The sequence below is a fragment of the Chelonia mydas genome, chromosome 1 (genome assembly GCF_015237465.2).
Source record: "Chelonia mydas isolate rCheMyd1 chromosome 1, rCheMyd1.pri.v2, whole genome shotgun sequence".
Classification (NCBI taxonomy): Eukaryota; Metazoa; Chordata; order Testudines; family Cheloniidae; genus Chelonia; species Chelonia mydas.
Genome location: NC_057849.1, coordinates 5,046,950 through 5,074,188, shown reverse-complemented (window position 1 = coordinate 5,074,188; position 27,239 = coordinate 5,046,950). Strand labels below are relative to the sequence as shown.

At 44.2% G+C, this 27,239-nt stretch overlaps 2 protein-coding genes across 2 annotated transcripts; both read left to right on the top strand.

The window, feature by feature from the left end:
• Nucleotides 1-6,122: 6,122 nt before the first annotated feature.
• LOC102940490 (olfactory receptor 52R1) lies at nt 6,123-7,070 on the top strand. The gene has a single exon (XM_007072452.2). The coding sequence runs from the start codon at nt 6,123-6,125 to the stop codon at nt 7,068-7,070; it is 948 nt and encodes a 315-aa protein (XP_007072514.2).
• A 17,835-nt stretch (nt 7,071-24,905) lies between these two features.
• LOC102941149 (putative olfactory receptor 52P1) lies at nt 24,906-25,844 on the top strand. The gene has a single exon (XM_027834613.2). The coding sequence runs from the start codon at nt 24,906-24,908 to the stop codon at nt 25,842-25,844; it is 939 nt and encodes a 312-aa protein (XP_027690414.2).
• Nucleotides 25,845-27,239: the final 1,395 nt, after the last annotated feature.

The following is a 27,239-nucleotide window of genomic DNA, read 5'->3' as shown; positions in this document are numbered from 1 at the left end:
CACAGCATCGCACGGACTCCTAAATCATTTTCAGGGTCCCTGCATTCCATAATACAGTGCCCTAGTCTGTGGGTTGGGCCTGCATTGCCTATTCCGAGAGGATCACTTTGAATGTGACTGTATTAAAGCATATTGTTTGCATGGGCCTAGCTCACCAAATGCTCCAGATCAATCATTATGCCTGTCCTTGCTGCCTCATTTTAACCACTCTGCCAATCTTTGGGTCATCCACAAATTTCATCTGCAGTGATTTTCTGTTTGCTTCCAGATCATTGATCATTTAATAGAATTGGGTCTGGAACTGATCCCTGCAGAACCCCACTAGAAACACTCCCATTCCCTGACAATGGCCCACTGAAAACTGCTTTCTGAGATCTCTAGTTAGCCAGTTTTTAGTCCATTTAACGTGTGCTCTACTGATATTGTATAGTGTTAATTTTTTATCTTAATGTTTTCCCCTACTAAATCAAATGCTTCAGAGAAATTGAAGTTTATTGAATCTGCACGGTTCCCTTGATCAGCCAAACATGTACTCTCCTTAAAGGGTGAAATTGGGTTTATTTGATGAGGCCTGTTTCCATAAACCATATTGCTGACTGGCATTAATTATATTACTAGACTTATTTATTAACTAAACTCATACTAGCTTTTCCATTTTTTACGAACCTTCTCAAATATCCTTTTATAACTTTCCTTTTATTTTTTAATAGTTTACATTTAACACAGAACTGTCCTGTATTATTTGTTTTTCTGGATTTGCTGCTTCCTGGTCACGTACTTCTGGTTCCAAATGAGAGGTGTGGTTGATTGGTCAGATAGTAACTCTGGTGTTTGTAACTTTAAGGTTCTACCGTAGATACTGTTTAACATCCTCCTTGACTGCTAATGGACTGGAAAGTATTTAATCACTTCATATGACATGTGTACATCATATTGCTTCTTTCCAAATGCAGAACTAAACTATTTCTTGAACACTTCTACCTTTTTAGATACCTTAAGAAATTTCCTTTCACTCTCTAGGAATTGGTCTAAACCTTTTCTAGGATTTCTTTTGTTCTTAATATATCCTTTTTTCGTGATCCGTAGCCCTGCCAAACATGGATTTTCCCTGATGTCTTTAACATCACTTATCAATTTTCATAACTTCTGATTGTATACCTTGCTTTCTATTTTCTCCTCTCTAATTGCTTCCTCCACTTTGCCACTGAATCAGGTTTTTAGCCAAAGTTCTCCACTTTCTTGACTATGGAACTGTGGCTTTTTAGGTATCTAATTATCTCTTCTTAAAGAACTCCCGAGTTTCATTCCCATTTTTCTGTCTAAATTCTTCCGCCCAATCACTTTTGCTAATAATTTTCCTCAGCTTTGGGGAATTAGACCTTTTGATGCACTAAGTATATATAGATGTTACTGGTGGGGAACTGTTTTGAGGAACCGGGTAAATGGGGAACACTATACAGTATTGACTCTCTAGTCTGGGTTTCATTGCATTAAGGAACAATGTTTTGCAAGGGACTTCTCCAGGTGAAAGCAGAGCGACTAAGTGACCCTTGGGGTAAGTTTGTTTCTGTTGTGTGTGTGTTTGTTCCTAGACTGAAATATACTGTGTGGTCTCTAAGGTGCCATAAGTACTCCTTTTCTTTAGACAGAACAAAGTGAATTACCAAACAAAATAAAATAAAACATGCAAGTCTATGCCTAATACAGTAAGAAAACTGAATACAAATAAAACCTCACCCTCAGAGGTGTTCCAGTAAACTTCCTTTTACAGACGAGACTCCTTCTAGTCTGGGTCCAGCAAGCACTCACATCCGCTGTGGTTACTGTCCTTTGTTCCAGTTTCTTTCGGGTATCCTTTGGGGGTGGAGAGACTATCTCTTGAGACAGCTGAAGACAAAATGGAGGGGTCTCCCAGGGGCTTTAATAGACTTTCTTTTATGGGTGGAGACCCCCTCCTCCCTCATATGCAAAGTCCAGCTCCAAGATGGAGTTTTGGAATCACATAGGTAAGCCACATATCCATGCATGACTCAGTTTTTACAGGCAGCAGCCATTTCCCGCATGCTATCTTAAATGTCTCCAGGAAGACTTCTTATGCAGATTGGAGCCTTCCAAAATCCATTGTTCGTTAAGTGTTTCTTGACTGGACACTTAATTTGCACATTCCTTTCTCAAGAAGCTGACCAAATGCTTTACGAAGGCTACTTAAAAATCAAGCAAGTAAAGAGACAATATTCATAACTTCGAATTCAAAAATGATACATGTATACAAATAGGATGAATAGATTAAGTAGATCATAACCTTTACAGAGATATGTTACATGGCATATGGAGCATAAAACATATTCCAGTTATGTCATATATACATTCATAAGCATATTTCCATAAAGCCTTATAGGGTGCACCACCACAATCTTCATTAATGATTTGGATGATTGGATGGATTGCACCCTCAGCAAGATCGTGGATGAGACTAAGCTGGGGAGAGAGGTAGATATGCTGGAGGGTAGGGATGGGGTCCGAGTGACCTAGACAAATTAGAGGACGGTGTCAAAAGGAATCTGATGAGTTTCAGCAAGGACAAGTGCAGAGTTCCTTCACTTCGAGGAGAGGAAAGTGATCAGGAACAGTCAGCATGGATTCACCAAGAGCAAGTCATGCCTGAATAAACTAATTGCCTTCTATGATGAGATAACTGGCTCTGTGGATGAGGGGAAAGCAATGGACGTGTTATTCCTTGACTTTAGCAAAGCATTTGATACAGTCTCTCACAGTATTCTTCCCAGCAAGTTAAAGAAGTATGAGTTGGATGAATGGACTATAAGGTAAGTAGAAAGCTGGCTAGGTCTTCTGGCTCAACAGCTAGTGATCAATGTCTTCATGTGTAGCTGGCAGCCGGTATCAAGTGGAGTGCCCCAAGGGTCAGATCTGGGGCTGGTTTTGTTCAATATCTTCATTAATGATATGGTGGATGGCATGGATTGCTTCCTCAGCAATTTTGCAGATGACACTAAACTAGGAGGTGAGGTAGATACACTGGAGGTTAGAGATAGGATACAGAGGGACCTAGACAAATTGGAGGATTGGGCCAAAAGAAATCTGATGAGGTTCAACAAGGACAAGTGCAGAGTCCTGCACTTAGGACGGAAGAATCCCATGCACCGCTACAAACTAGGGACCGAATGGCTCGGCAGCAGTTCTGCAGAAAAGGAACTAGGGGTGACAGTGGATGAGAAGCTGGATATGAGTCAACAGTGTGCCCTTGTTGCCAAGAAGGCCAATGGCATTTTGGGATGTATAAGTAGGAGCATTTCCAACAGATCCAGTGATCATTCCCCTCTATTCAGCATTGGTGAGGCCTCATCTGGAATACTGTGTCCAGTTTTGGGCCCCACACTACAAGAAGGATGTGGACAAATTGGAAAGCATCCAGCAGAAGGCAACAAAAGTTATTAGGGGACTGGAACACATGAGTTATGAGGAGAGGCTGAGGGAACTGGGATTGTTTAGTCTGCAGAAGAGAAGAATGAGGGCGGATTTGATAGCTGCTTTCAACCACCTGAAAGGGGGTTCCAAAGAGGATGGATCTAGACTGTTCTCAGTGGTAGCAGATGACAGAACAAGGAGTAATGTTCTCAAGTTGCAGTGGGGGAGGCTTAGGTTGGATATTAGGAAAAACTTTTTCACTAGGAGGGTGGTGAAGCACTGGAATGGGTTACCTAGGGAGGTGGTTGAATCTCCATCCTTAGAGGTTTTTTAGGCCAAATTGACAAAGCCCTGGCTGGGATGATTTAGTTTGGGATGGTACTGCTTTGAGCAGGGAGTTGGACTACAGGACGTCCTGAGGTCTCTTCCAACACTAATATTCTATGATTCTATGATTTTATGACAAGGTCTGTCATAAATATATAGGGAAAGGTAGCCACCTTTCTTTATACAGTGCTATAAAGTCCCTCCTGGCCAGAGGCAAAACCCTTTCACCTGTAAAGTGTTAAGAAGCTAAGATAACCTCACTGGCACCTGACCCAAAATAAGGGGACAAAATACTTTCAAATCTGGAGTGGGGGAAACAAAGGGCTTGGTCTGTCTGTGTGATGCTTTTTCCGGGAACAGATCAGGAATGCAGCCTTGCAACTCCTATTCAGTTAGTAAGTAATCTAGCTAAAAATGCGTTTGATTTCCTTTTGTTTAATGGCTGATAAAATACGCTGTGCTGAATGGAATGTATATTCCTGCTTTTGTATCTTTTTGTAACTTAAGGTTTTGCCTAGAGGGATTCTCTACGTTTTGAATCTGATTACCCTGTAAGGTATTTGCCATCCTGATTTTACAGAGGTGATTCTTTTACCTTTTCTTTAATTAAAATAATTCTTTTAAGAACCTGATTGATTTTTCATTGTTCTTATTTCCAAGGATTTGGGTCTGTGTTCACCTGTACAAATTAGTAAGGATTCTTATGAAGCCTTCCCCAGCAAAGGGAGTGTAGGGCTTGGGGGGATATTTTGGGGGAAGACGTCTCCAAGCGGGTTCTTTCCCTGTTCTTTGTTTAAAACGCTTGGTAGTGGCAGCATATGGTTCAGGGACAAGGCAAAATTTGTACCTTAGGAAAGTTTTTAACCTCAGCTGGTAAAAATAAGCTTAGGGGTTCTTCCATGCAGGTCCCCACATCTGTACCCTAAAGTTCAGAGTGGGGAAGGAACCTTAAAAAGCTCCCTGACTAAAGGCTCTTAAGCAAAGTAAGCTGTCATGGCATAAGAGGGAAGGTCCTCTCATGGATTGGTATCTGGTTAAAAAGTAGGAAGCAAAGGGTAGGAATAAATGGTCAGTTTTCATACTGGAGAGAGGTAATTAGTGGTGTCCCTCAGAAGTCTGCACTGGGCATAGTCCTATTCAACATATTCATAAATGATCTCGAAAATGGGGTAAACAGTCTGGTGGCAAAATTTGCAGATGATACAAAACTACTCAAGACAGTTAAGTCCCAGGCAGACTGTGAAGAGCTACAAAAGGATCTCTCAAAACTGGGTAACTGGGCACCAAAATGGCAGATGAAATTCAGTGTTGATAAATGCAAAGTAAAGCACATTGGAAAACATAATCTCAACTATACATATAAAATGATGGGATCTAAATTAGCTGTTACCACTTAAGATATATTGGAATTGGAAAAGGTACAGAAAAGAGCAACAAAAAAGGATTAGGTGTATGGAACAGCTGCCTATGAGGAGAGATTAATAAGACTCTGACATTTTAGCTTGGAAAAGAGAAAGCTAAAGGGGGATATGATAGAGGTCTATAAAATCATGACTGGTATAAAGTAATTAAGGAAGTGTTATTTACTCCTCATAATACAAGTACTAGGGGTCACCAAATGAAATTAATAGGCAGCAGGTTTAAAACAAACATAAGGATCTATTTTTTTTAACACAACAGACAGTCAACGTCGGGAACTCCTTTCCAGAGGATGGTCAATGCTATAACAGGGTGCAAAAAAGAATTAGATAATTTTATGGAGGATAGGTCCATCAATGGCTATTAACCAGGGTAGGCAGCAATGATGTCCCGATCCTCTGTTTGCCAGAAGCTGGGAATGGGTGACAGAGGAAGGATCACTTGATGATTACGTGTTTTGTTCATTCCCTGTGGGGCACCCGGGATTGGCCACTGTCAAAAGACAGGATACTGAGCTAGATGGACCTTTGGCCTGATCCTGTATGGACATTTTTGTTTTTATGTTAATGATGGATAGCCAGTATTCACTCGTGTGTTTCCTGCTGCTGCATGTTAAGGTTTTCCACACACTCAAGTGTAGGAATTATAGACGCATGAAGGACCATCAAATACGGAATTGGCATTAGTAGGGTCAGTTGTTCATAATTCATTTATCTGAACAATGAAAATGTCATTTTTCAGTGTGTGAAGGGCGACCAATCTGCTTCACCCATGAGAACAGCCTCCAGTAATGCATGTAGTGTCTTATATTAAAATTGTCTCTCCAACCAGGCATTTGTACTGCTGCCATCACCCTGGAACCTTGGGCATATACAGAAAGTCAGGGAAACATACGGTACATGCAGGAGACACCATTCTGCCTCAGAGTTACACACCTTCTCCTCTACTTCATGCCAGATTCCAACACAACCAACTTCACCAACCCCTCCACCTTCATCCTGTTGGGCATTCCTGGCCTGGAGGCAGCCCATGTCTGGATCTCCATCCCCTTCTGCACCATGTACGTCATAGCCATCTTAGGGAACGTCACCATCCTGTTCGTCGTGAAGAGGGAGCCGAGCCTCCATGGGCCCATGTACTATTTCCTCTGCATGCTGGCCGTCACCGACCTGGTCCTGGCTACATCCATCCTGCCCAAAACACTGAGTATCTTCTGGTTTAATTCCAGGGAGATAGATTTCAGTGCCTGCCTCACCCAGATGTACTTCATTCACTGCTTCTTAGTGGTGGAGTCTGGGATGTTCGTGGCTATGGCTTTTGATCGCTACGTGGCCATCTGCGATCCCCTGAGACATTCTACCACCCTTACAAACCCTGTGGTGGCCAAGATCAGCCTGGCTATGGTGTTGCGTGGTGGCATGTTCATATTGCCCTATCTCTTCCTGGCGAGGCAATGGCCATATTGCAGAACCAACATTATCCCCCACACGCACTGTGAGCACATGGCCGTGGTGAAGTTGGCCTGTGCAGACACCCACGTCAGTAATTACTACGGCCTCTTTGTACTATTCTGTGTGAAGGGTATGGATATAATTTTTATCTTCCTGTCTTATATCCAGATCCTCAGGAGCATCTTCAGCCTCCCGACAAAGGATGCTCGGCTCAAGGCTTTTGGGACCTGTGGCTCCCACCTCTGTGCCATCTTTACCTTTTACATCTCATCTCTCTTCTCCTCTCTCAACCACCGGTATGGACACAATGTGGCCCTGCATTTCCACGTTCTCCTGGCCAACGTGTACCTCCTGGTGCCCCCCATGCTAAACCCCATCATCTACGGGGTGAGGACCAAGCAGATCCGGGACAGGCTGCTCCATGTCGTTACTCATAAAGGGACCTAAAGTTTTCTCCTGTTGCTCTGGCTGTAAGTCCGAGCTCCATGCAGAGCTGGCTGGTGACATGGTGCTGGGCCCTCTTCCCCAAATCACTTACTGGACCGTCAAATGTTTCAGAGTAGCAGCCGTGTTAGTCTGTATCCACAAAAAGAACAGGAGTACTTGTGGCACCTTAGAGACTAAGAAATTTATTAGAGCATAAGCTTTTGTGGGCTACAGCCCACTTCATCGGATGCATAGACTGGAACATATAGTAAAAAGATATCTATACACACATACAGATAAGTTGGAAGTTGTCATACAAACTGTGAGAGGCTAATTAGTTAAGATGAGCTATTATCAGAAGGAGAAAAAAAAAACTTTTGTAGTGATAATCAAGATGGTCCATTTAGACAGTTGACAAGAAGGTGTGAGGATTAAGTCAAAGAGACATTAAAGCCTTTCCTGACCTTACTGTGCTGTGTCAGCATGCCACACTGGGGAATCGGTCTATGTAGAACTCATTGGGTTCCAGTTTTTTAATTGCCAGTCACTGGACCCCTAAGCACATAAGAACGGCCGTACTAGGTCAGATCAAAGGTCCATCTAGGCTAGTATGCTGTCTTCCGATCATGGCCAATTCCAAGGGCCCCAGAAGGAATGAACAGAACAGGGAATCATCAAGTGATCCATTCCCTGTCACTCATTCCCAGGTTCTGGCAAACAGAGGATAGGGATACCAACACTGCCCATCCTGGCCATTGATCCTCCATGAATTTATCCAGTTCTTTTTTTTAACCTGGTTATAGTCTTGACCTTTACAACATCCTCTGCCAACAAGTTCCACAGGTTGACTGTGCATTGTGTGAAGAAATAGTTCCTTTTGTTTGCTTTAACCCTGCTGCCTATGAATTTTGTTTGGTGACCACTAGTTCTTGTGTGATGAGAAAGATTAAATAACACTACCTTATTTACTTTATCCACACCAGTCATGATTTTATAGAGCTCAATCCTATCTTCCCTTATTAGTCTCTTTTCCAAACTGAAATGTCCCAATCTTATTAATCTCTCTTCATATGGAAGCTGTTCCATACCCCTAATCATTTTGTGGCCCTTTTCTGAACCTTTTCCAATTCCAATATATCTTTATTGAGATGGGGCAACCAGATCTGTATTCAAGATATGGGCATACCAAGGATTTATATAGAGGCAATATGAAACTTTCTGTCTTATTTTATATTCCTATCCTAATGATTCCCAACATTCTATTAGATTTTTTGACTGCCGCTGCATATTGAGTGGATGTTTTCAGAGAATTATCCACAATGACCCTTGAGGCCACACCCCTGACCCAGCCTCTTCCCCCAAGGCCATCCCACCTGCATCAACTCTTTCCCCAAAGTCCCTCTCCCTGACCCACCTATTCCCCTGAAGTGCAACCCCTGCTCCACCTCTTACCTCTAGGCCCCGTTCCTTTCTACACCTCTTTCCCCAAGTCCCTGACCCTGCTCCTAGCTCCTCTCCTCTCCTTCCCCTATCACTCTCTGGTCATCTCCACTTCCCTCCCCAACCCCAGCTGGGCTCCCTCTGCTCGGGAGCTGAGTTGAGAGCTGCTGCAGCCTAACAAGGAGCCTGCAATAATTGTAGCGAGGATGCAGCACTGGGGCAGACAGGCCAATCAGGAGATGAGAGGGAAGCCAGGAAACCACACAAAAGCAGCTGAGGGTTGGGAGCAGGGCTGTGTGGCATGTGGGCAAGATTGTGCATCATACGACGTGTGGGCCCTAAAGCTTGGCTACAAAGTCCTGAAGGAATAGACCATTGTGTGGCTTATTTCTTTAGCTTTCAGTTCCCTTTTCTTCCTCCTGGCTGGGGGCTGGAAGGAGGCAGGGTCCCTGCAATGGGAACCCTTTTCCTTGAGCCAGGACTCGGTGGAAGGGCAAGGGATCAGCTTTGAAGCTAGGAGGACAACAGCTGATAAACGTGGAAGGATCAGCCCCTATGTTAGCTGGGAAGTCAGAGTGCTGGGGAGAGGCTGGAGTGGTGTTGGTATTTCACAGGTAGGAAGATAAACGACACACCTTCCATCAGCCAGCTATTCACACACATACACAGCACCTTATCTGGAACTAGAGGGCACCCAGAGGCTGAAGCTGGCATTGCCCAGGGACTGAAGCTGGACAGTGAAACTGAATCTAAGGTGTGCTCTGCATGATGATTTTGATCACTACTTGTAGAAGATCTTTAGCTAAGTTGCTAGGCAGTGTTATCCCCACGTCATGGACGGACTGCGCCACACAGTGATAAAGTGATTTACCCAAGGCCACATAATAATTTGCAATTGTTTAAGTCTGTTCAATCTCCCCAGTTCCCTTTATCAACCAAATTTGTTATCACCTAAAAAAAGAAATCATGCCTGTTTGGCATGTCATATTTTCCATCAGATCTTGTTCATTGGCATGAATTGTAGTTCCACCCTTTATTTCTTTATTAACTAAATCCTCTATCAGATTATCTATTATTATGCCCCGGACTGATGTCAAGCTCACCGACATGTAATACCCAAGTCATCCCGCTTTGAATACTGGCATAACATTAGCTCTTTATTGGTATACTAAGATATCCCTGGTGTTCCATTAATTATTGAAAATTGACATCAGCAGGGCAGATTCTCCTCAGACAACTCGTTTAGGACTTTTTGGGTGTGAGGTATTTATAAATCCCCTAATCCCCACAGGGTTTCCTGATCTCCACAGAGAATCTGCCTCAGTGAATGTTCATCTTCCTCTCATTAGTTGCCACCTGGATATTTATCTGTATCAGACATTTGCATGAGATATTAATTTTATTTAACTATTCAATAGGATTTGTGTAAGAGTTTAATATTGTATCCCCCGAGATGGACGTGGTCTCTCTCAGGGCTGGTGATGCTATTTTCAGTTTTTCACCTCTAAGGCACCGGTTGAAATTGGGCTCAATGGGATAGGGATTGTAACTGCTTAATACACAAGATACCGACCTGCAGAGAGCACTTCCACCTTCAAAGGGTTTTACAAATGTTCACTTAATAACCCTGCCTTAGTGGATCAGATCAGAGTCCGTCTACCTCAGGAGCCTGTCTTGGACAATGAACAGCACCAGATGCTTGAGCGGGATCAGATGCTGGCTGGCCTCTGAGGTCTCTGAACTCTCCTGCCTGCCTGTGGGACTTTCAGTAGCTTGTGAACATCTTCATTGTACAAACTCCCCCTCCCCTGTCATCTTTAGCAGTGGAATAGTTCACAAGGTCACTGTTTCACTGATCATTGCTGGACTTCCCTGGTAACATCCTGTTAGGATGCATAGGGGCACAGCAATTGTCTCAGGGTGTCTGCAAAACATTGAAGGCCAAATGCAGTAATTATATAAATAGTGGTGTTAGGGGGCTTATTCCTTCACCCACTTACTTCCCTGGTCCTTCTCGCATGAACAGAGAGCAACAATACCCGAAGTCCAAAGGTGCAAACAATTTGATGTTTATTGGGGTGAACTTCCAGCAAACATGATTCCAATTTCCTTCCTTAGTGTCCCCCTTCCCAGCTCTGACACCACAGAGCCTTACACCTGTGTCCCTGTTCCCATTCCTGCCCTTAGCAAAACATGATTCCAATTTCCTTACCCCCATTTCCTGTTCCCATTTCCCCCTTTAGCAAACATGATTCCAATTTCCCCACCCTCATTCCCTGTTCCCATCTCCCCCACCCACACACCCACCCCCTCACTTCCTGATTGACTGCAGACTATATGGTAAAACCTGAGTTCTGCTTCGCTATACCTTAACCAATCATTTTCCTGAAATTTAACTAACCAATCCTAACATGATTATGTAACCAATTATATCCCACCACCTTAATTAGTTTACACCCAGCAAAATTAATTATACAGCAGACAGGAACAATCACAGAACCAGACAGAGATTATGCAGACAAACAATAGCAAAGTGGGATCTATAATGACAAAACAATACAGAAGTGAGGATTTCACATCCCACCTATTGTTAAGTGAGTTCTTGCCAGACAGGATGCTATCAAACTAAGTTTCCTTTTATATTTTCTAGGCACTTCCCTTTCTCTGGAGGTGACAGGCACTATCAGGACAGGATTGTATCCTAACAGCCCAATAGAACCTTCTTTCAATGTGACTAGTTTGGGACGTGAGGAGGTGACCGTTCGCTTCCCAGCTTATGGCTGCCTCTGCTGCTTAGCCAAAGGCCTTAGCCTAAGCACAGGGCCTCAGACTGTCACAGTGAGAGAAGGCCCTTACACCGGCAGCCAGTGATTTTGATTCTTTCTTTTGTACCTCTAGAACTAGCCAAGTGATAAGAATACACCTAAATTCTTAGAGTATAGGCCTTTACAGACAGGCCTGAATATCTATATCAGTCAAGGTACAATGCTGCACCTGTTCTATTTGGCTCACGATGGGGAAAGTCCCTTTGCAAAGGGAAGTGCTAAAGAATTTATAGGTTGGGACTGTGACACAGAAGATGCAACTTCCTGAAAATCAGACCAGCTCACTCATGGACATCAGATGGGCCCAGTTGGAGTCTTGCTCTTCAGAACTTGGAATCAGTGTCTGGGATGAGCCTGGCTCAGAACCTCAGCAGAGCATCCGAATCACAACAAAGCATCAAATCCCTCCTCAACTGCCACCTTCATGCCTGTGTGTCTTGCTCCTAGCACTGGGAACCTAACCATGTACCCCAGCCAAACCCACAATCCCATACGTAGCGGCCGCACATGTGCCGAGCAGGCAGATGAAAATGTGGAACAGGGGCTGTTGCAGGCCAGAACTGGGGGAAGCGTCATTTCCACATTATACCTAAACCCCTGCTAGCAAGAAAGGCTTCCCCCATAGGACACAATCCACCTTGTTCAGCTTAGGTAGAGCTACCGCTGAGGGAGCCCAAATGTCTTGCTCCATGTTTTACTCCTCACAAGCAAAGAAACACCTATTAAAGCATCGGAGAGACCTGGAGAAGCACCCCAAGATCTGAGACCCTCAGCAGGGATTTTGTGCCAGTGAGTCAGATCCTGCATCGTTAGAGCAGAGCTTGGTGAATTTTCATAGCACTTGGACCATCCACTGTCCATCTCAGCTCAATGCTGTGCTGGGCTACTGTACCGGAGTGGTGACTCTGAGGTAATATTCTGTATAACTCTCTTATGGTCCCCCTTGTCCTGCACCTCAGCTTTGCTGGAGCCCAGGCCAGAGTTCTGTCTTTTCAGACTTTTCCGAAAGCATTTCACAGAGTGAAACCTTGGGGATATTCTATGTAAAACCCTGACAAACAGATGTGAATAGTTCCCAATCAGTTTCAAGGAGAGAGTACAAACATCTATTAATGGAGATTCTCTATGTCCTGGTACGGAGGAGAGGATGGAAGATGATAAAATATGGGCAGAATCTGATGAAAAACAGTCAAATGAAAAAAGAATCCCATTCAATTACATCAGTTAATGGCAGACAGCTAAAACGTGACCATTTTAAGGGCTTACATACAAATGCTAGAAGTCTAAATAATAGATTAATAGAATAATAAATAAATGCTTGTGAGCAACCCCACTACAGACTCATGGTAATGTCAGGAATTGTCACAATGCAAATTCAGCCTCAGGAAGGTGTGTCTGAGTTTCTAACGGGATGCAGTATATTCAAGCTTTGTGTTGTTTTGAGGAAGAGTTACTCAAGCTGGCTCCTTTTAATCTTCAGGTCCCCCCAGGTCTGTCCCTCTCTGCTTCCATGAACAGGTTTAGCTGCTGCTGAGGTTCCCTTCTCCTCCAAAAAGGCAATTCAGGCTGTTTTCCATGGTGCAGGCACACACTGACTTTAATCTAGTTTGAGGAGATATTTCTGTGAGCTGTCGCTGTGGGGTCTGGAACCCCTGTGGGGTCTGGCACCTGGTTTTGGTCCTGGGTGAGGGGCGTCACTGTGTGGCAGGGCTGGAAGTTGTGGGGGTGGGGGACCTACATGGACAAGTGGCCAGCACTGGGGGTTCTGGGGACAGGGAATGAGGTGTACATGGATATATGGGCAGTTCCAGGGGTTGTGTGGGTAAGGCAGGAGGTGTACAGAGAGAACAGGCAGCACTGAGGGTTGCAGGGAGAGGCAGGGGGCGTACAGGGACAGGTGAGCAGAACTGGGGTTGTTGGGGGCAGGGAGCTGCATGTACACAGAGTGTTGGGCGTTCTTGGGGGTAGGAGGGATGGGGAACGGCAGGTACATAGACAGGTGAGTAGCGCTGCAGAAATTAATGTTTTTGTTGTGATTATTGGTCCAAGGCCAGCCCTAGGATCTTTCCTAGCCTTGGGTGCATATGGGCGGGTCTCAGGGTCTCTTTGCCCTGGCAAGCCACAGAACTGCAACCTGGATGTCACAACCTTCACTCGGTTTTGTTTCCAACCATTCTTCTTGTTGTTATGTAACTTCAGGCATTTCACCGGTGGAAAGAACCATTGTTCTTTGTGTAACACTGCACCCACATTCTACATAGAGATATTATCATCATAAAATTATAGCATAATTATAATACATATTATGTGACGCTGGTAAGGTAAGATGTGATTGGAAAAAATATGATATTCTAAAAATGATTATCCTATTTGTGTGAATGTGTCATTTTTGTATCTGAAGTTACAAATATTGACTATGAATCTGTATTTCAAATGTAGTTACACCTGGGTAATGCTCACTAGGCAAGATACTTTCAGTCTAGATAGCTGGTTGGGAAGGGCCTATTCAGAGCAATGAACCATTAGAGAAACCAATAGGCTTAGGAGAAACTTATCTCCCACCTCGTGAGCCTTCCTGAGAACACTCCAGACAGCTTATAAGTAATGGATGCTCTGACTCTACAAGGGCATGTGATGAGGCCATGCCACTCTAGACTTCATATTGGGGAGTCTGTAATTTTCCCACTAACTAAGGTTCCTGCCATATATTAAAGCTATATAAGGCAGGGAGTGTCATCATGGGTGATTCTTCACTCCCCACACAAGAGGAATCCTGCAAACACCCAAGGAACAAAGTCTGAAGTGGTGGAAATGCTGGACTCAGGCTAAAGGTATTTCTAGCCTGTGTTTGGAAACCTGAGAAACCCAAGCTGCAAGGAAAATGCAGCTTGTGCCTTCAGAATCTGCCAGATGGCTTGTAGCATCAATGAGTGTGAGAAACTGCTAATTCATAGTCAATCTAACTAGTGTGTTAAGCTTAGTTTATGTTTTTGTTTATTTGCTAGGTAATCTACTTTGATCTGCTTGCTATCCCATAGAATCACTTAAAATCTATCTGTTGTAGTTAATAAACTTGGTTTATCTTTTAATCTAAACTCAGTGTGCTTTTAAGTGATGTGTCTGAGGGAGACATCTCAGCTTGGTTACCACAAGTGTGTATTGTCCTCCGCACATTCGTGGGGGAGGGGGGCGAACTGGGTAACAAATTCATGCTGGTCAGAGTTTAGACCAGTGTAGGATGGTACAGCTCTGGGGACCTACACTACAGAGCTGATGGTTATTTTGGATGTAGCCTTTCTCTTGTTGGTTCATGCAGTGGCTGGTCAGAGAGCCTGCACGTAACTGCAGATGGGGGTGTCCCTGCCTGTGTGAATGCTGGATGAGGTGTAGGACTGGAAGCGGGTCTTCAGCTTGTCACAGCAGTTCATTGAGAGAGGGACCCCAGGCTGGTGAGTCTAATAAGGCATTGAGTGAAGAAAGCATTCCTTGTTTATCTGTTCTGAATTTGCCACATTTCAGTTTAATTGAATATCTAGGTGGCACAGCGGGGAAATGATGTAATGCTTTGCTCCTCAGATGTTTCAATCTCCCATCATACTCTGACCCTCTGTACGTACTCTCTTTCCCCTTCCAGGCTGTCCCAATTATAACAGCACGCTGGTCAGCAGTGTCTTCTCCATGCTCCTAGTCATCCCTGGCTCCCTCAATCTCCGAGCGACCCGTGGACCCCAAAACTCTTCCTCTCCGTGGGGTGAGGTGCCTCCCATCATAGCTGCTCCCTCAGCTGGGTATAATCACTGACTGTGTCTCACCAGTGAGAAATCTCACGAATGGCAAATGCCAAGGCAGGGACCTGAGCGGCTTCTCTTGTTACACCCATACACATCACATGTTTCTTCAGGGGCTGCTACACAGGAACAACTCACAAGATGAGAAGCATGCACATTATATAATGAGAGCGGGTAACTCTGTGACATGTGAGGGCCTAGATCAATACACCTTCCATGTGTTGACTGAAACAGTGGGCCTCTGGGACACCAATGTTAAACCCAGGATGCTCTGGGATCATTTCCTTGCCAGCTCTAGTAGCCACTCATGGTGAGGGTGGTACATTCATTCCTCAGTGTGGAAACTTTATGGGCTCAAGTTATTATTTTTCTCACCTAAAATGTTCATCCATGCAGTGCCTCATGGGATCCCTCAGCCCTCATGAAATACACACCGAGTGTAACATTTCCAAGGCGCTTCAGTCACATGAGCATTTTTCCACATAGGGCAAAATTCACCATGGTCATGAATGGAAAAAATGCCTCCAGTAAGCTCAGGCACAAGCTTGCAGTCAAAAAGCCTCCAGCTGATTACAGGGGACATGTTTGAAAATTCCAAAGCCAGGAGGCACCATTGTGATCATCTAGTCTGTATAGCACAGGCCTGAGAATTTCCCCCAAAATAGTAGATCTTTTAGAGATTTAAACATTGTCAGTGATGAAGACTGTGCGAAGAATCTTGGTAAATTGTTCCAAAGGTTAATTACTCTCACCGTTTAAAAAATGTGTGCCTTATTTCCAGTCAGAATTTCTTTAACTTCAACTTCCAGACATTGGGTCATGTTACACCTCTGTATGCGGGGCTGAAAAGCCTATTAGTAAATATTTGTTTCCCATGTAGGTACTTACAGACTGTGATCAAGTCATCCCTTATCAATTTTTGTTAAATGAAATAGATATTTGAGTCTATCAGTATAAGGTAGATTCCTTAATCTTTTACTTATGCCTGTGATTCTTCTCTGAACTTACTTCAGTGTATCAACAGCCATCTTTAATCATGGACACCAGAACTGGACACAGGACTCCAGCAACAGTTTCACTAGTGTCAAAGACAGGCGTAAAATAACTTCTCTACCTCTCCTTGAGATTCCCCTGGTTAGGATCAAATTTGCTCTTTTCAGCCACATAGTCACATTGGGAGCTCATTTTTAGCTCATTATCCCTTCATGCCCCCAAATCTTGTTCAGAGTCATTGTGCATCCCACGATAGTCCCCCATCATGGAAGCATCACCTACATTCTTTGTTCATAAATGTGGATATTTACATAACTGTATTAGAACACATATTGTTTGTTTTGACCTGTTTACCAACCAATCCAGATTGCTCTGAATCAGTGACCTGTCCTCTTCATTATTTACCATCCTCTAATTTTTGTGTCATCTGCAAAATTCGTTGAAATTCAGATATGAAAATGATTAGCATCTGAGTTGCTGACACATGTCTCTGCTTATACTTGTCTGTTAACACCTGTAACTTATGTCTCAGACAAAGTTGGGTGGCTGCAAGAAAGTGTCTCACCAAAAGAAACAAGGGAAATAACAGAGGTGCAGGCCTGTAGCCCTAAATATCAAAGCTTTTGTGCCCTTCATGCCCATTCTGTTGAGCACAAAGTCATAGCCCAGCAGGATAATCTCTGTTTCCATCGGGGAAACTTGGCTTCTTTCCAAAAGAGGAATAGCATCATGGATCAAACCTATCTTCCAACTAGTCCAGTGTCCTCTCTACGAAGGTGACAGCCCCAGGTGCTGTGGTAGAAGGTGTAAGAAGCCCAGCAATAGGCTTCTTACACCTTACACCATAGCAAGAAGCCTAGCAATGACATGACCATTGTGAGGGTGTCACCCCCTATACGTAACAGCTAGAGATAGGCTTGTGATCTGAAACACATGGGCATATAGGCTTTCCAAAATATTTATTTAGCTATAACTATTGTAACTGGATATGTCACTGTCCATTTAAATGTCCAAACCCTTCCTGATTTTGACTTAGCTTATGGCCTCAATTACCTCTTGTGGAAACAAGTTCCTCAGTCTAATATGGCATTGAGTGAAGAAAGCATTATTTTTTTATCTGTTCTGACTTTGCTACATTTCAGTTTAATTAAATATCCTCTTGATGTTGCGTTATGGGACAGGGAGAACACATTCTCCATCTACTCTCTACCAGTCAGCATTCTATAGGCTTTTCTCATGTCCCCTCTAAATCATCTCCTTTGTAAGGTAACAATCCCAGTCTGTATGAGAGTTTCCTGGGCCCTTGATCATTCTCGTTGATATTGCCTGAACCCCTCTACTTCTCCATTATCCTATGTGAGATGAGTGCCCAGTACTACACAGAGGTGTCCAGAGGAAGGTGAACATTAACTAACTTATCTCATGGCATTGTATTTTCTGTAGGATTCCCCATCCCAGTCTTCCTGGATCCCAATGTTTTGCTTAGTTTCTGTCCGTGCTTGCACTGTGAGCAGGGTTTCACAGAGCTGTGCACCATGACACTGAGGTCCCTGTCCTGTGTTCATACAGTTAAATTAGAACCTTGCTAGGTCTTTGAGGAGTCAAACTTTTCCTTCTAATGGGCATACACGTTGCAGTGATTGACATCAAAGTTCATCTGTCATCACGCTGCCCATTCACCTAGCTTTTTTAGTTCTCTCTGAGGACTTCTCTGGACTTGACTATGACCTAAATAATCTGGTGCCCTCTGTAAATGTTGCCACCTCACTGCTCATACCTCCTTTCTAGATTGTAAATTACTAGAAAATAGTTACCTTACTATTTGTTATAAACTTCTCACTGTGCTTCTCTCCCTTCACAGGCAGCTCAAGCATTTCTGAGCCCAATCAACACATTGACCACCTCATGGCATCTTTCAGCTTCACCCATGTCTAGCTGGCAGCCGGTATCAAGCAGAGTGCCCCAAGGGTCAGTCCTGGGGCTGGTTTTGTTCAATATCTTCATTAATGATCTGGAGGATGGCGTTGACTGCACCCTCAGCAAGTTTTCAGATGACACTAAACTGGGAGGAGTGGTAGATATGCTAGAGGATAGGGATAGGATACAGAAGGACCTAGATAAATTAGAGGATTGGGCCAAAAGAAATCTGATGAGGTTCGACAAGGACAAGTGTAGAGTCCTGCACTTAGGACGGAAGAATCCCATGCACTGCTACAGACTAGGGACTGAATGGCTAGGCAGCAGTTTGGCAGAAAAGGACCTAGGGGTTACAGTGGACAAGAAGCTGGATATGAGTCAACAGTGTGCCCTTGTTGCCAAGGAGGCTAATGGCATTTTCGGTTGTATAAGTATGGGTATTGCCAGCAGATCGAGGGACATGATCAGTCCCCCCTATTCAACATTGGTGAGGCTTCACATGGAGTACTGTGTCCAGTTTTGGGCTCTGCCAAGGTTCCTTCCCCTCTCTGAACTCTAGGGTACAGATGTGGGGACCTGCATGAAAGACCCCTAAGCTTATTCTTACCAGATTAGGTTAAAACTTCTTCAAGGTACAAACTTTGCCTTGTCCTTGAACCCTATGCTGCCACCACCAAGCATGTTAAACAAAGAACAGGGAAAGAGCCCACTTGGAAACGTCTTCCCCCCAAAATATCCCTCCAAGCCCTACACCCCCTTTGCTGGGAAAGGCTTGATAAAAATCCTCAACAATTTTCATAGGTGAACATAGACCCAAACCCTTGGATCTTAAGAACAATGAATATGTAATCAGGATCTTAAAAGAAGAATTTTAATTAAAGAAAAAGTAAAAGAATCACCTCTTTTAAATCAGGATGGTAAATACCTTACAGATTCAAATAATAGAGAATCCCTCTAGGCAAAATCTGTAATCAGATTCAAAACATAGAGAATCCCTCTAGGCAAAACCTTAAATTACAAAAAGACACAAAAACAGGAATATACATTCCATTCAGCACAGCTTACTTACCAGCCTTTTAAACAAAAGGAAATCTAACGTATTTCTAACTAGATTACTTACTAACAAGTTCTAATACTCCATTCCTGTTCTGTTCCTTATAAAAGCATCATACAGACAGACAGACCCTTTGTCCCTCCCCCCTCCAGCTTTGAAAATATCTTGTCTCCTCATTGGTCATTTTGGTCAGGTGCCAGCGAGGTTATCTTAGTTTCTTAACCCTTTACAAGTGAAAGGGTTTTGCCTCTGGCCAAGAGGGATTTTATAGCACTGTATACAGAAAGGTTGTTACCCTTCCCTTTATATTTATGACAGACTCCACAGCATAAGAAGGATGTGGAAAAATTGGAAAGCGTCCTGTGGAGGGCAACACATGACTTATGAGGAGAGGCTGAAGGAACTGGGATTGTTTAGTCTCCGGAAGAGAAGAATGAGGGCAGATTTGATAGCTACTTTCAACTACCTGAAAGGCGGTTCCAAAGAGGATGGATCTAGAGTGTTCTCAGTGGTACCAGATGACAGAACGAGGAGTGATGGTCTCAAGGTGAAGTGGGAGAGATTTAGGTTGGATATTAGGAAACACTTTTTCACTAGCAGGGTGGTGAAGCACGGGAATGGGTTACCTAGACAGGTGGTGGAATATCCCTCCTTGAGGTTTTTAAGGTCAGGCTTGACAAAGCCCTGGCTGGGATGATTTAATTGGGGACTGGTCCTGCTTTGAGCAGGGGGTTGGACTAGATGACCTCCTGAGGTCTCTTCCAACCCTGATATTCTAGGATTCTATGATTCCATGTGCCAACTGCATTATCCCCCATACATACTGAGACCACATGGCTGTGGCAAAGATGTCATGTGGGGACATCACAGTCCACAGGATGTACGTCTTGCTGATAGTATTTGTAGTCATCAGTTTAGAGCTCATGCTCACTGCCCTGTCCTGTGGTCTGATCATCAGGGCTGTCCTCAGATTCTCCTCGAAGAAAGCCCGCTAGAAAGCTATAAACACCTGCACAGCCCACATCTGTGTGATGATGATGTCTGATCCTTATGTCCTCTTTTCCACTCTGAAACACCAGTTTTGTCAGGGCACTGCTCCCCATGTTTACATCATCTTGGCCACCCTATGTTTTGTCATCCTCCCCATGCTTAACCCTATCATTTATGGGATCAAAACCAAAGAGCTCTGTGACAAAGTGGGCCAATACACCTGCACACGGTGATCACCTGGTGCCACTTTAAACTTGTGTGACAAGAGGGGGAAAGGATATCTCCTCTTTAATCAAGGGCACTCTGTCCCAGTTTGGCGAAGCTCAGCATTGAGGAAGTTCACAGTCTGAGAAGCTCCTGACACCTGACATCTTATCCCTCCATCACCAGGCACTGCTCCTTCCACTGCTGAGTTCTCTGTCCATCATCTGATCACCCATCAGCATCACCCATCAGCCCCCACCTCCACACACTCTGACACTCGGCTTTTCTATGCCTTCCAGACCACCAGAATATACTGCAACTTTTGGAAGCCAGGTGGCTTTCCATTAGATGCTGTGTGAACAGGGTTCTTGATCAATTTGATGAACTGAAGCTACGCTTTCTGGCTGACAAAGACAAATTAAGCAATTACAATGCTGAACTTCTTTATCATATATGCAGTGATCTGGTGAGCAAAATTTACCTGATTTTTCAACTTCCAATCCTTCAGCAAGCATGGAGGATAAACCAATTGTTTTCACTGAAAAGTGCTAATACAGGGCAGCTGGTGCAGGAGATGAGGACATTCTACTAGAGCTTGTAGGAGAGAGTTGTATAACTTTGTTTTTGAGAACTGGACTGTGTTATACTGGATTTGAGGGGTTTGTACCCCAGAATGTGGTCAAGCCAATTGCAACCCTATGATGTGCACTCAGGCACTATGAAGTGAATATCCTCCTGATCTTGTGTTATGAGACAGGGAGCACACATTCTCAATCTACTCTAAAACAGACTCCAACGTGAAAGTGCAGAACTGGAATTAATTAATTAATTAATTAATTTGCAAACTGGACACCGTCAGATTAGGCCTGAATAAAGACTGGGAGTGATTGGGTCCTTACAAAACCTACACCTAATTTCCCCAATTCATGTCTTTTCATGCATTTATACCTGCTCCTGTGTTTTCCACTCCATGTATCTGATGAAGTGGGTTCTAGCCCAGAAAAGCTTATGCCCAAATAAATTTGTTAGTCTCTAAGGTACCACAAGGACTCCTCATTTGTTTTTGCTGATACAGACTAACACGGCCACCACTCTGAAATCAATCGACTCTCTAGCTGGTGAACTCTGTTAATGAACGTACATTGTACAGATCACTGTGAAGAGCAAGGGAGCTGAGAAATTGGCTGGTGTCTCCTCTTTATACTTGGTTGGCTTAGGTAAGCCCTCAGGTAGCTCAGTTTGGGTGTGTGGCGCCATCTGCTTTCGTGTCTGGAGAGGCTGAATCAACAGCAAAGCAGTGTGACAAAGGGCCAGCCCAGCTGGGTGGTTAGAGAGGGGCTGCAGTTCCCACCGCTCCCTTACTGCATCCTGGGGATGACAAGCCATCACACTCACACCCTCCAGAGCCCAAATTAGGCCCCCAGACACTTGTGACACAAGCATGGTTGAGGGACTGTAGCTCAAACAAAAGATCCAGATGTAGCAGTTGTTTGATTCCTTTACCACTGTGTTCTCACCCCAGGAGGGTGAACTTCCACTATATTGAAATGGCCCCAGGGCAACAGATCAGGGAATATCCATGGCTATTCCCCGTATAATATGGAATACCATCTGAGATGAACTATAGGTCATTTTGGCCCTTGGGAGTGGTGAAGGAATGACACAGTGAGTGGAGAAGTTCCTTGGTACAAATTCTGAGGCAGGATAACACAACCCGTTTCTTCATCAATTTCTGAAACATCAACACAGAATTGAAATGTGATGCTTACCCAATGGAAAGAGTAGAAGAACTATTACAACAATTGAGAGCTGCCAGATATATATCTGCCTTAGACATTTCAAAGGGGTTACTGGCAAATACCTTTGATGCCAGAATCCTGGGAGAAGAAAGCCTTTTCCATGCCCTTTGGCCTTCATTAATAGAGTATCACATCATTTGACCTCCACAGGGTGGCAGTGACTTTTCAGAGGCTAATGGACTGCATAATACAACTGCATGGGTGGTTACAGTGATATGTTGCTACGATCAGTTGAAAATGGTGTTTGGTCCCGTATCTTGTGGACGCATTCCTACACAGAGTGCACAGGGCAGTACATTACACACAGAAAACAAAGCCATTGTCAATTGCTAGGCTTCACAGTTGGAATACTCAGTTTGCCCTGACAATATGAGCCCCTGGTATCGGAGAATCATTTCTTCACTCCCAAGGGAGGCTCTCAAGCTGAAATTCTTCAGGGTCTATTTTCTGCTCTTCCTGCTGTTCAAAGAGCCGAGGGAATTGTCTGGGAGTCCTGCCAACCTGGGAGTCTGCAGGGACAGCACAGAGGAATCATAAAGGTTGCTGTCCGGCATGGCGAGTGTCAGACATGTGAGATCAATGCACTGATTATCAAGGCTATGCTTTCCTGTTTCAGAATGGAGATTTCCTCAGCGGAATTGCGGTGAGTTGCCTGTTTCTGCATTAAAGTTAGTGCTGAGGGCTCACGAAGGGATCCAGCTTTCAAGTCAAGAACCATCTGGGCAGGAATTCACCAGCGCAGCAACTTGAATTGAATTGTTGGTATTGTCAGAAACACCAAGGGATTTTACCTGGTAAAATTGGAACTACAAATGCTTGGGAAATAGTTTAGACGAAAATTTGTTTTTCAGATCATTTCCTTGTCTCTTACTGTGTCCTTCTATCTGTCTCAGTAGCTTTCTGTTTTGGGATGGGGTGGTTTTTCCTCTGGTTCATTCAAGTTTTCCAATTCAGTAACTTCACTGCCCTGTTAGGAAGAGCAGCCAAAGCTTGTGCAGTTGGTATCTGTGTTATGAGACAGTACACAACAAGAATGGGTCAGTGGCCAGATTCTGCTCTTCAGCGGGTTACTCCAGATTGACACTGGCCTCCTTTGAGAGCTATATCAGGGGCGTGTGTTTTAGAATCCCTGTTCTTCATAAATTGGGGGTTTCCTTCAAACACTTTCAGCACCCTAACAGAATATCGCTCTCTGTAGCAGGACCCAAAGCTGTGTTTGTTGCAGCTTGGAGCTGAAATTTAAACACTAAGGGTGAAATCTTGGTCCCATTAAGATCAAAGGAAAAACTCCAAACACAGTCAGGATTTCACCCTAAATCCTCATGTAAGGGGTTAAATAAATGGCCTGATTTACATGCGCCATGAGCCTCCATTGACTTCCACTGGACTCATCCTGTGGCCTCTTAGGAGTGTGAGTTCGTTTTGACCAATGAAGAACTGACAGGGGAGTTGCTGAAATCTCAAACTCAAAGGCATAGAGGTTTAAAAGAATTAGGATAACCATTTTTTTTTCTGCAGGCAGAAGGGTCTGCTCTCTCTGTGCCCCTGCATCTTTGGTTGGTGAGGAAGAAAAGCACCAAAAGGCAGTAAAAATAAAAACAAGTTTCTCACTTAGAGAAAACCAGGCGGTGTTGGAAATCTCACTGGGGGAGGTCCAGGAAAGCACAGTCTGTGTGGACGGGAGAGATGGGGATGTGCAGTGTCCAGATCACAGTGGCCCAGTGTCCTGAAACTGGGTGAAATAGGGAATGGATATAATGCCTAATACACAGACCAAAGAGGTGTAACAAGGCCTCCTTGGTTGTGGGGCATCTCAGACTGTAACGTAACATGGACTACGTTGCAGGAGACTGTCTCTGACACCTTCCTCCTTCCAGACAATCCCTCCTCCCATGAGTAACCTCACTCCAGCCTTGTGGCAAGGTCAGAAATTGCCAACATGGAACAGCAGCCTCAGGAAGGTGTGTTTCTAGTGGGCTGCAATACATTAAATATTTGTGTCATTCTTTTTTAACTGTTTTGATTTTCCATGTTTCAGTTGAATTGAATATGCTCTTGAAATTGCATTATGAGACAGGAAGAACACATTCTCCATCTACTCTCTGGCAGTCAGTATTATATAGACTTTTCTCATGTCCCCTCTTATTCATTTCCTTTGTAAGGTAAAATACCAGAGTTTTTAACCTTTCTCTGTAAGAGAGTTTCCCTAGGCCTTTGATCATTCTCAATGCCCTTCCCTGAACCCTTCTAGTTCTACAATATCCTGTATGAGAACGGTGCCCTGTACCACACAGATGAGTCCAGAGAATGGTGAAACATTGACTAACTGATTTCATGGCATTGTATTTTCCATATTCTTCCGTCACCCACTCCTCTTGGTTGCCAATGTTTTCCTTAGTTTCTGTCCGTATTTCCTTAGTTTCTGTCCGTGCTTGCACTGTGAGCAGGATTTCACAGAGCTGTGTACCATGACACCCAGGTCCCTGTTCTGAGTTCCTAAAGTTAAATTAGAACCTTATAAGGTGTTTGAGGAGTTCAAGCTTTTCCCTCCAATGGGCATACACGTTGCAGTATGGACTTTAAAATATATCTGCCATCATGTTGCCCGTTCACCTGGCTTGGTTAGCTCCCTCTGGAGTCTTCTCTGGACTGGACTCTGACATAAATAAACTGGTGCCATCTGTAAATGTTGCCACCTCACTGCTCAGCCCCCTTTCTACATTGTTAATAGCGATCAAATATTTACTGCACTATTTGTCATAAAGTGCGTAACCCCCGTTGCTGTGCTTCTCTCCCTCACAGGCACCTTGAGCATTTCTGACCCCAATAGACACTTTGACCACCTCATGGCATCTTTCAACCTCACCCGCTCTGACCCTTCGACATTCATCCTAATGGGCATCCCTGGCCTGGAAGCTGCCCACATGCTGATTTCCATCCCTTTCTCTGTGTTCTACATTATCAGCCTGTTGGGAAATTCCATGGTTCTGTTTGTTGTAGGCAAGGAGCAGACCCTGCACAAGCCGATGTACCTGCTGCTCTGCATGTTGGCGCTCACAGACATCGGCACTTCTACTTCTGTTGTGCCGAAGGCACTGTGTATATTTTGGTTCAATTTGAAGGGCATTACTGTGAGTGCCTGCCTCACCCAGATGTTCTTCCTTCACACAGCTTCTGTGATGCACTCAGCCATCCTAGTGACAATGGCCTTTGATCGCTATGTTGCCATATGTAACCCTCTGAGTTATGCCACCATCCTCACCAACGCACGAATAGCTAAGCTAGGGCTAGTGGGTTTGATGAGAGCTGTTCTCTTCATTCTGCCCATGCCCCTACTCGTGAGCAGGCTGCCATTTTGTGCCAATCACATTGTCCCCCACACGCACTGTGACCACATGGCTGTGGCAAAGATGTCATGTGGGGACATCACAGTCAACAGGATATACGGCTTGGTAATAGCATTTGTAGTCATTGGGTCTGACCTGATGCTCATTACCCTGTCCTATGGTCTGATCATCAGGGCCGTCCTCAGAATTTCCTCCAAGAAAGCCCACCAGAAAGCCCTCAACACCTGCACAGCCCACATCTGTGTGATACTGACGTCTTATACCCCCTCGCTTTTCTCCTTTGTGACACACCGGTTTGGTCAGCACATCGCTCCGCACATTCACATCATCTTAGCCAACCTCTATTTCCTTGTCCCCCCACTGCTCAACCCTATAATTTATGGGGTCAAAACCAAAGAGCTTCGTGACAAAGTGGGCAAATACACCTGCACAATGTGATTGCCTGGGGCCATTGACTTTAAACCTGTATGACAAGAGGGGGAAAGAATATCTCCTAATTAATCAAGGGTGCTGTGCCCCAGGTTGGCTGAACTCAGCATTGTGAAAGTTCACATTCTGAGAAGTTCCTCACACCTAATGTCTTATCACTCCATGACCAAGCACTGCTCTCTCCATTGCTGTGGTCCCTCTCTCTGTCCATCACCTGATCACTTTCATCATCTCCCATCAGCCCTGACCTCCATTCACCCTGACACTCTGCCTTTTCATGACTTCCAGAGCACCAGAAGATGCCACAGATTTCTGATGCAAGGTGGCTTTCCATGAGACCGTGAGTGAACAGCATTCTTGATCAGTTTGACAAACAGAGACTATGCTTTCTGATAGCCAAAGACAAAGAAAGCAACTACAATGATGCACTTCTTTATCATATGTACAGTGATCTGATGAACAAAATTTACCTGACTTTTCAAAGTCCAATCCTTCAGGAGGCCTGGAGGATAAACCAAAAGTTTCAGTTGGAAAGTGTGAATACAGGAAAATGGCTGCAGGAATTGATGACATTCTACTAGAGCTTGTTGGTGAGACTTGTGAAACCCCGTGTTTTTTAGAACCTGATTGCTGTTTTAAATTACAGCATCGCCTTGGAGTCTAATTACTTATTGCTTTGCACAGTCAATTTTTAGCATCGCTTTTTATCTGGACATTTGAAAATACACACCAACCCTTCCCGAAGATGTTAAAAGATGTTCAAAGTTGATGTTGAGATTTCATGTTGGATTTTCTGAAAGAGAGACGGCCGCCAAACATCCTAGTGATCGAATCGCTTGCAGAACTAAGTCTTTCTACTGCGCTCAGCCCTGCACAATCTCTGTTAGCTGATATCTCATTTTTGCCATTTTTTTCTGGAGACCTTGGAGAGCTGGAGCAGCAGTGGAGAGTTTTGCCAGTGGTTCACTGGCCTCGTACTCAGGACAACAATTTTGAGCAATTTTTGGCTGAAGGACTCTAATACATGGAAGACGCTGGTTACAAATGACAGGTTTCAGAGTAGCAGCCGTGTTAGTCTGTAGTCTGGGGGGAGGGATAGCTCAGTGGTTTGAGCATTGGCCTGCTAAACCCAGGGTTGTGGGTTCAATCCTTGAGGGGGCCATTTAGGGATCTGGGGCAAACATTGGGGACTGGTCCTGCTTTGAGCAGGGGGTTGGACTAGATGACCTCCTGAGGTCCCTTCCAACTCTGATATTCTATGATTCTATTCGCAAAAAGAAAAGGAGGACTTGTGGCACCTTAGAGACACAAGCTTTCGTGAGCTACAGCTCACTTCATCGGATGCATCCAATGAAGTGAGCTGTAGCTCACGAAAGCTTATGCTCAAATAAATTGGTTAGTCTC

Excerpts from the sequence above, each read along its gene's own strand:
- LOC102941149 (XM_027834613.2), top strand. The coding sequence starts at position 24,906 with ATGGCATCTTTCAACCTCACCCGCTCTGACCCTTCGACATTCATCCTA.
- LOC102940490 (XM_007072452.2), top strand. The coding sequence starts at position 6,123 with ATGCCAGATTCCAACACAACCAACTTCACCAACCCCTCCACCTTCATC.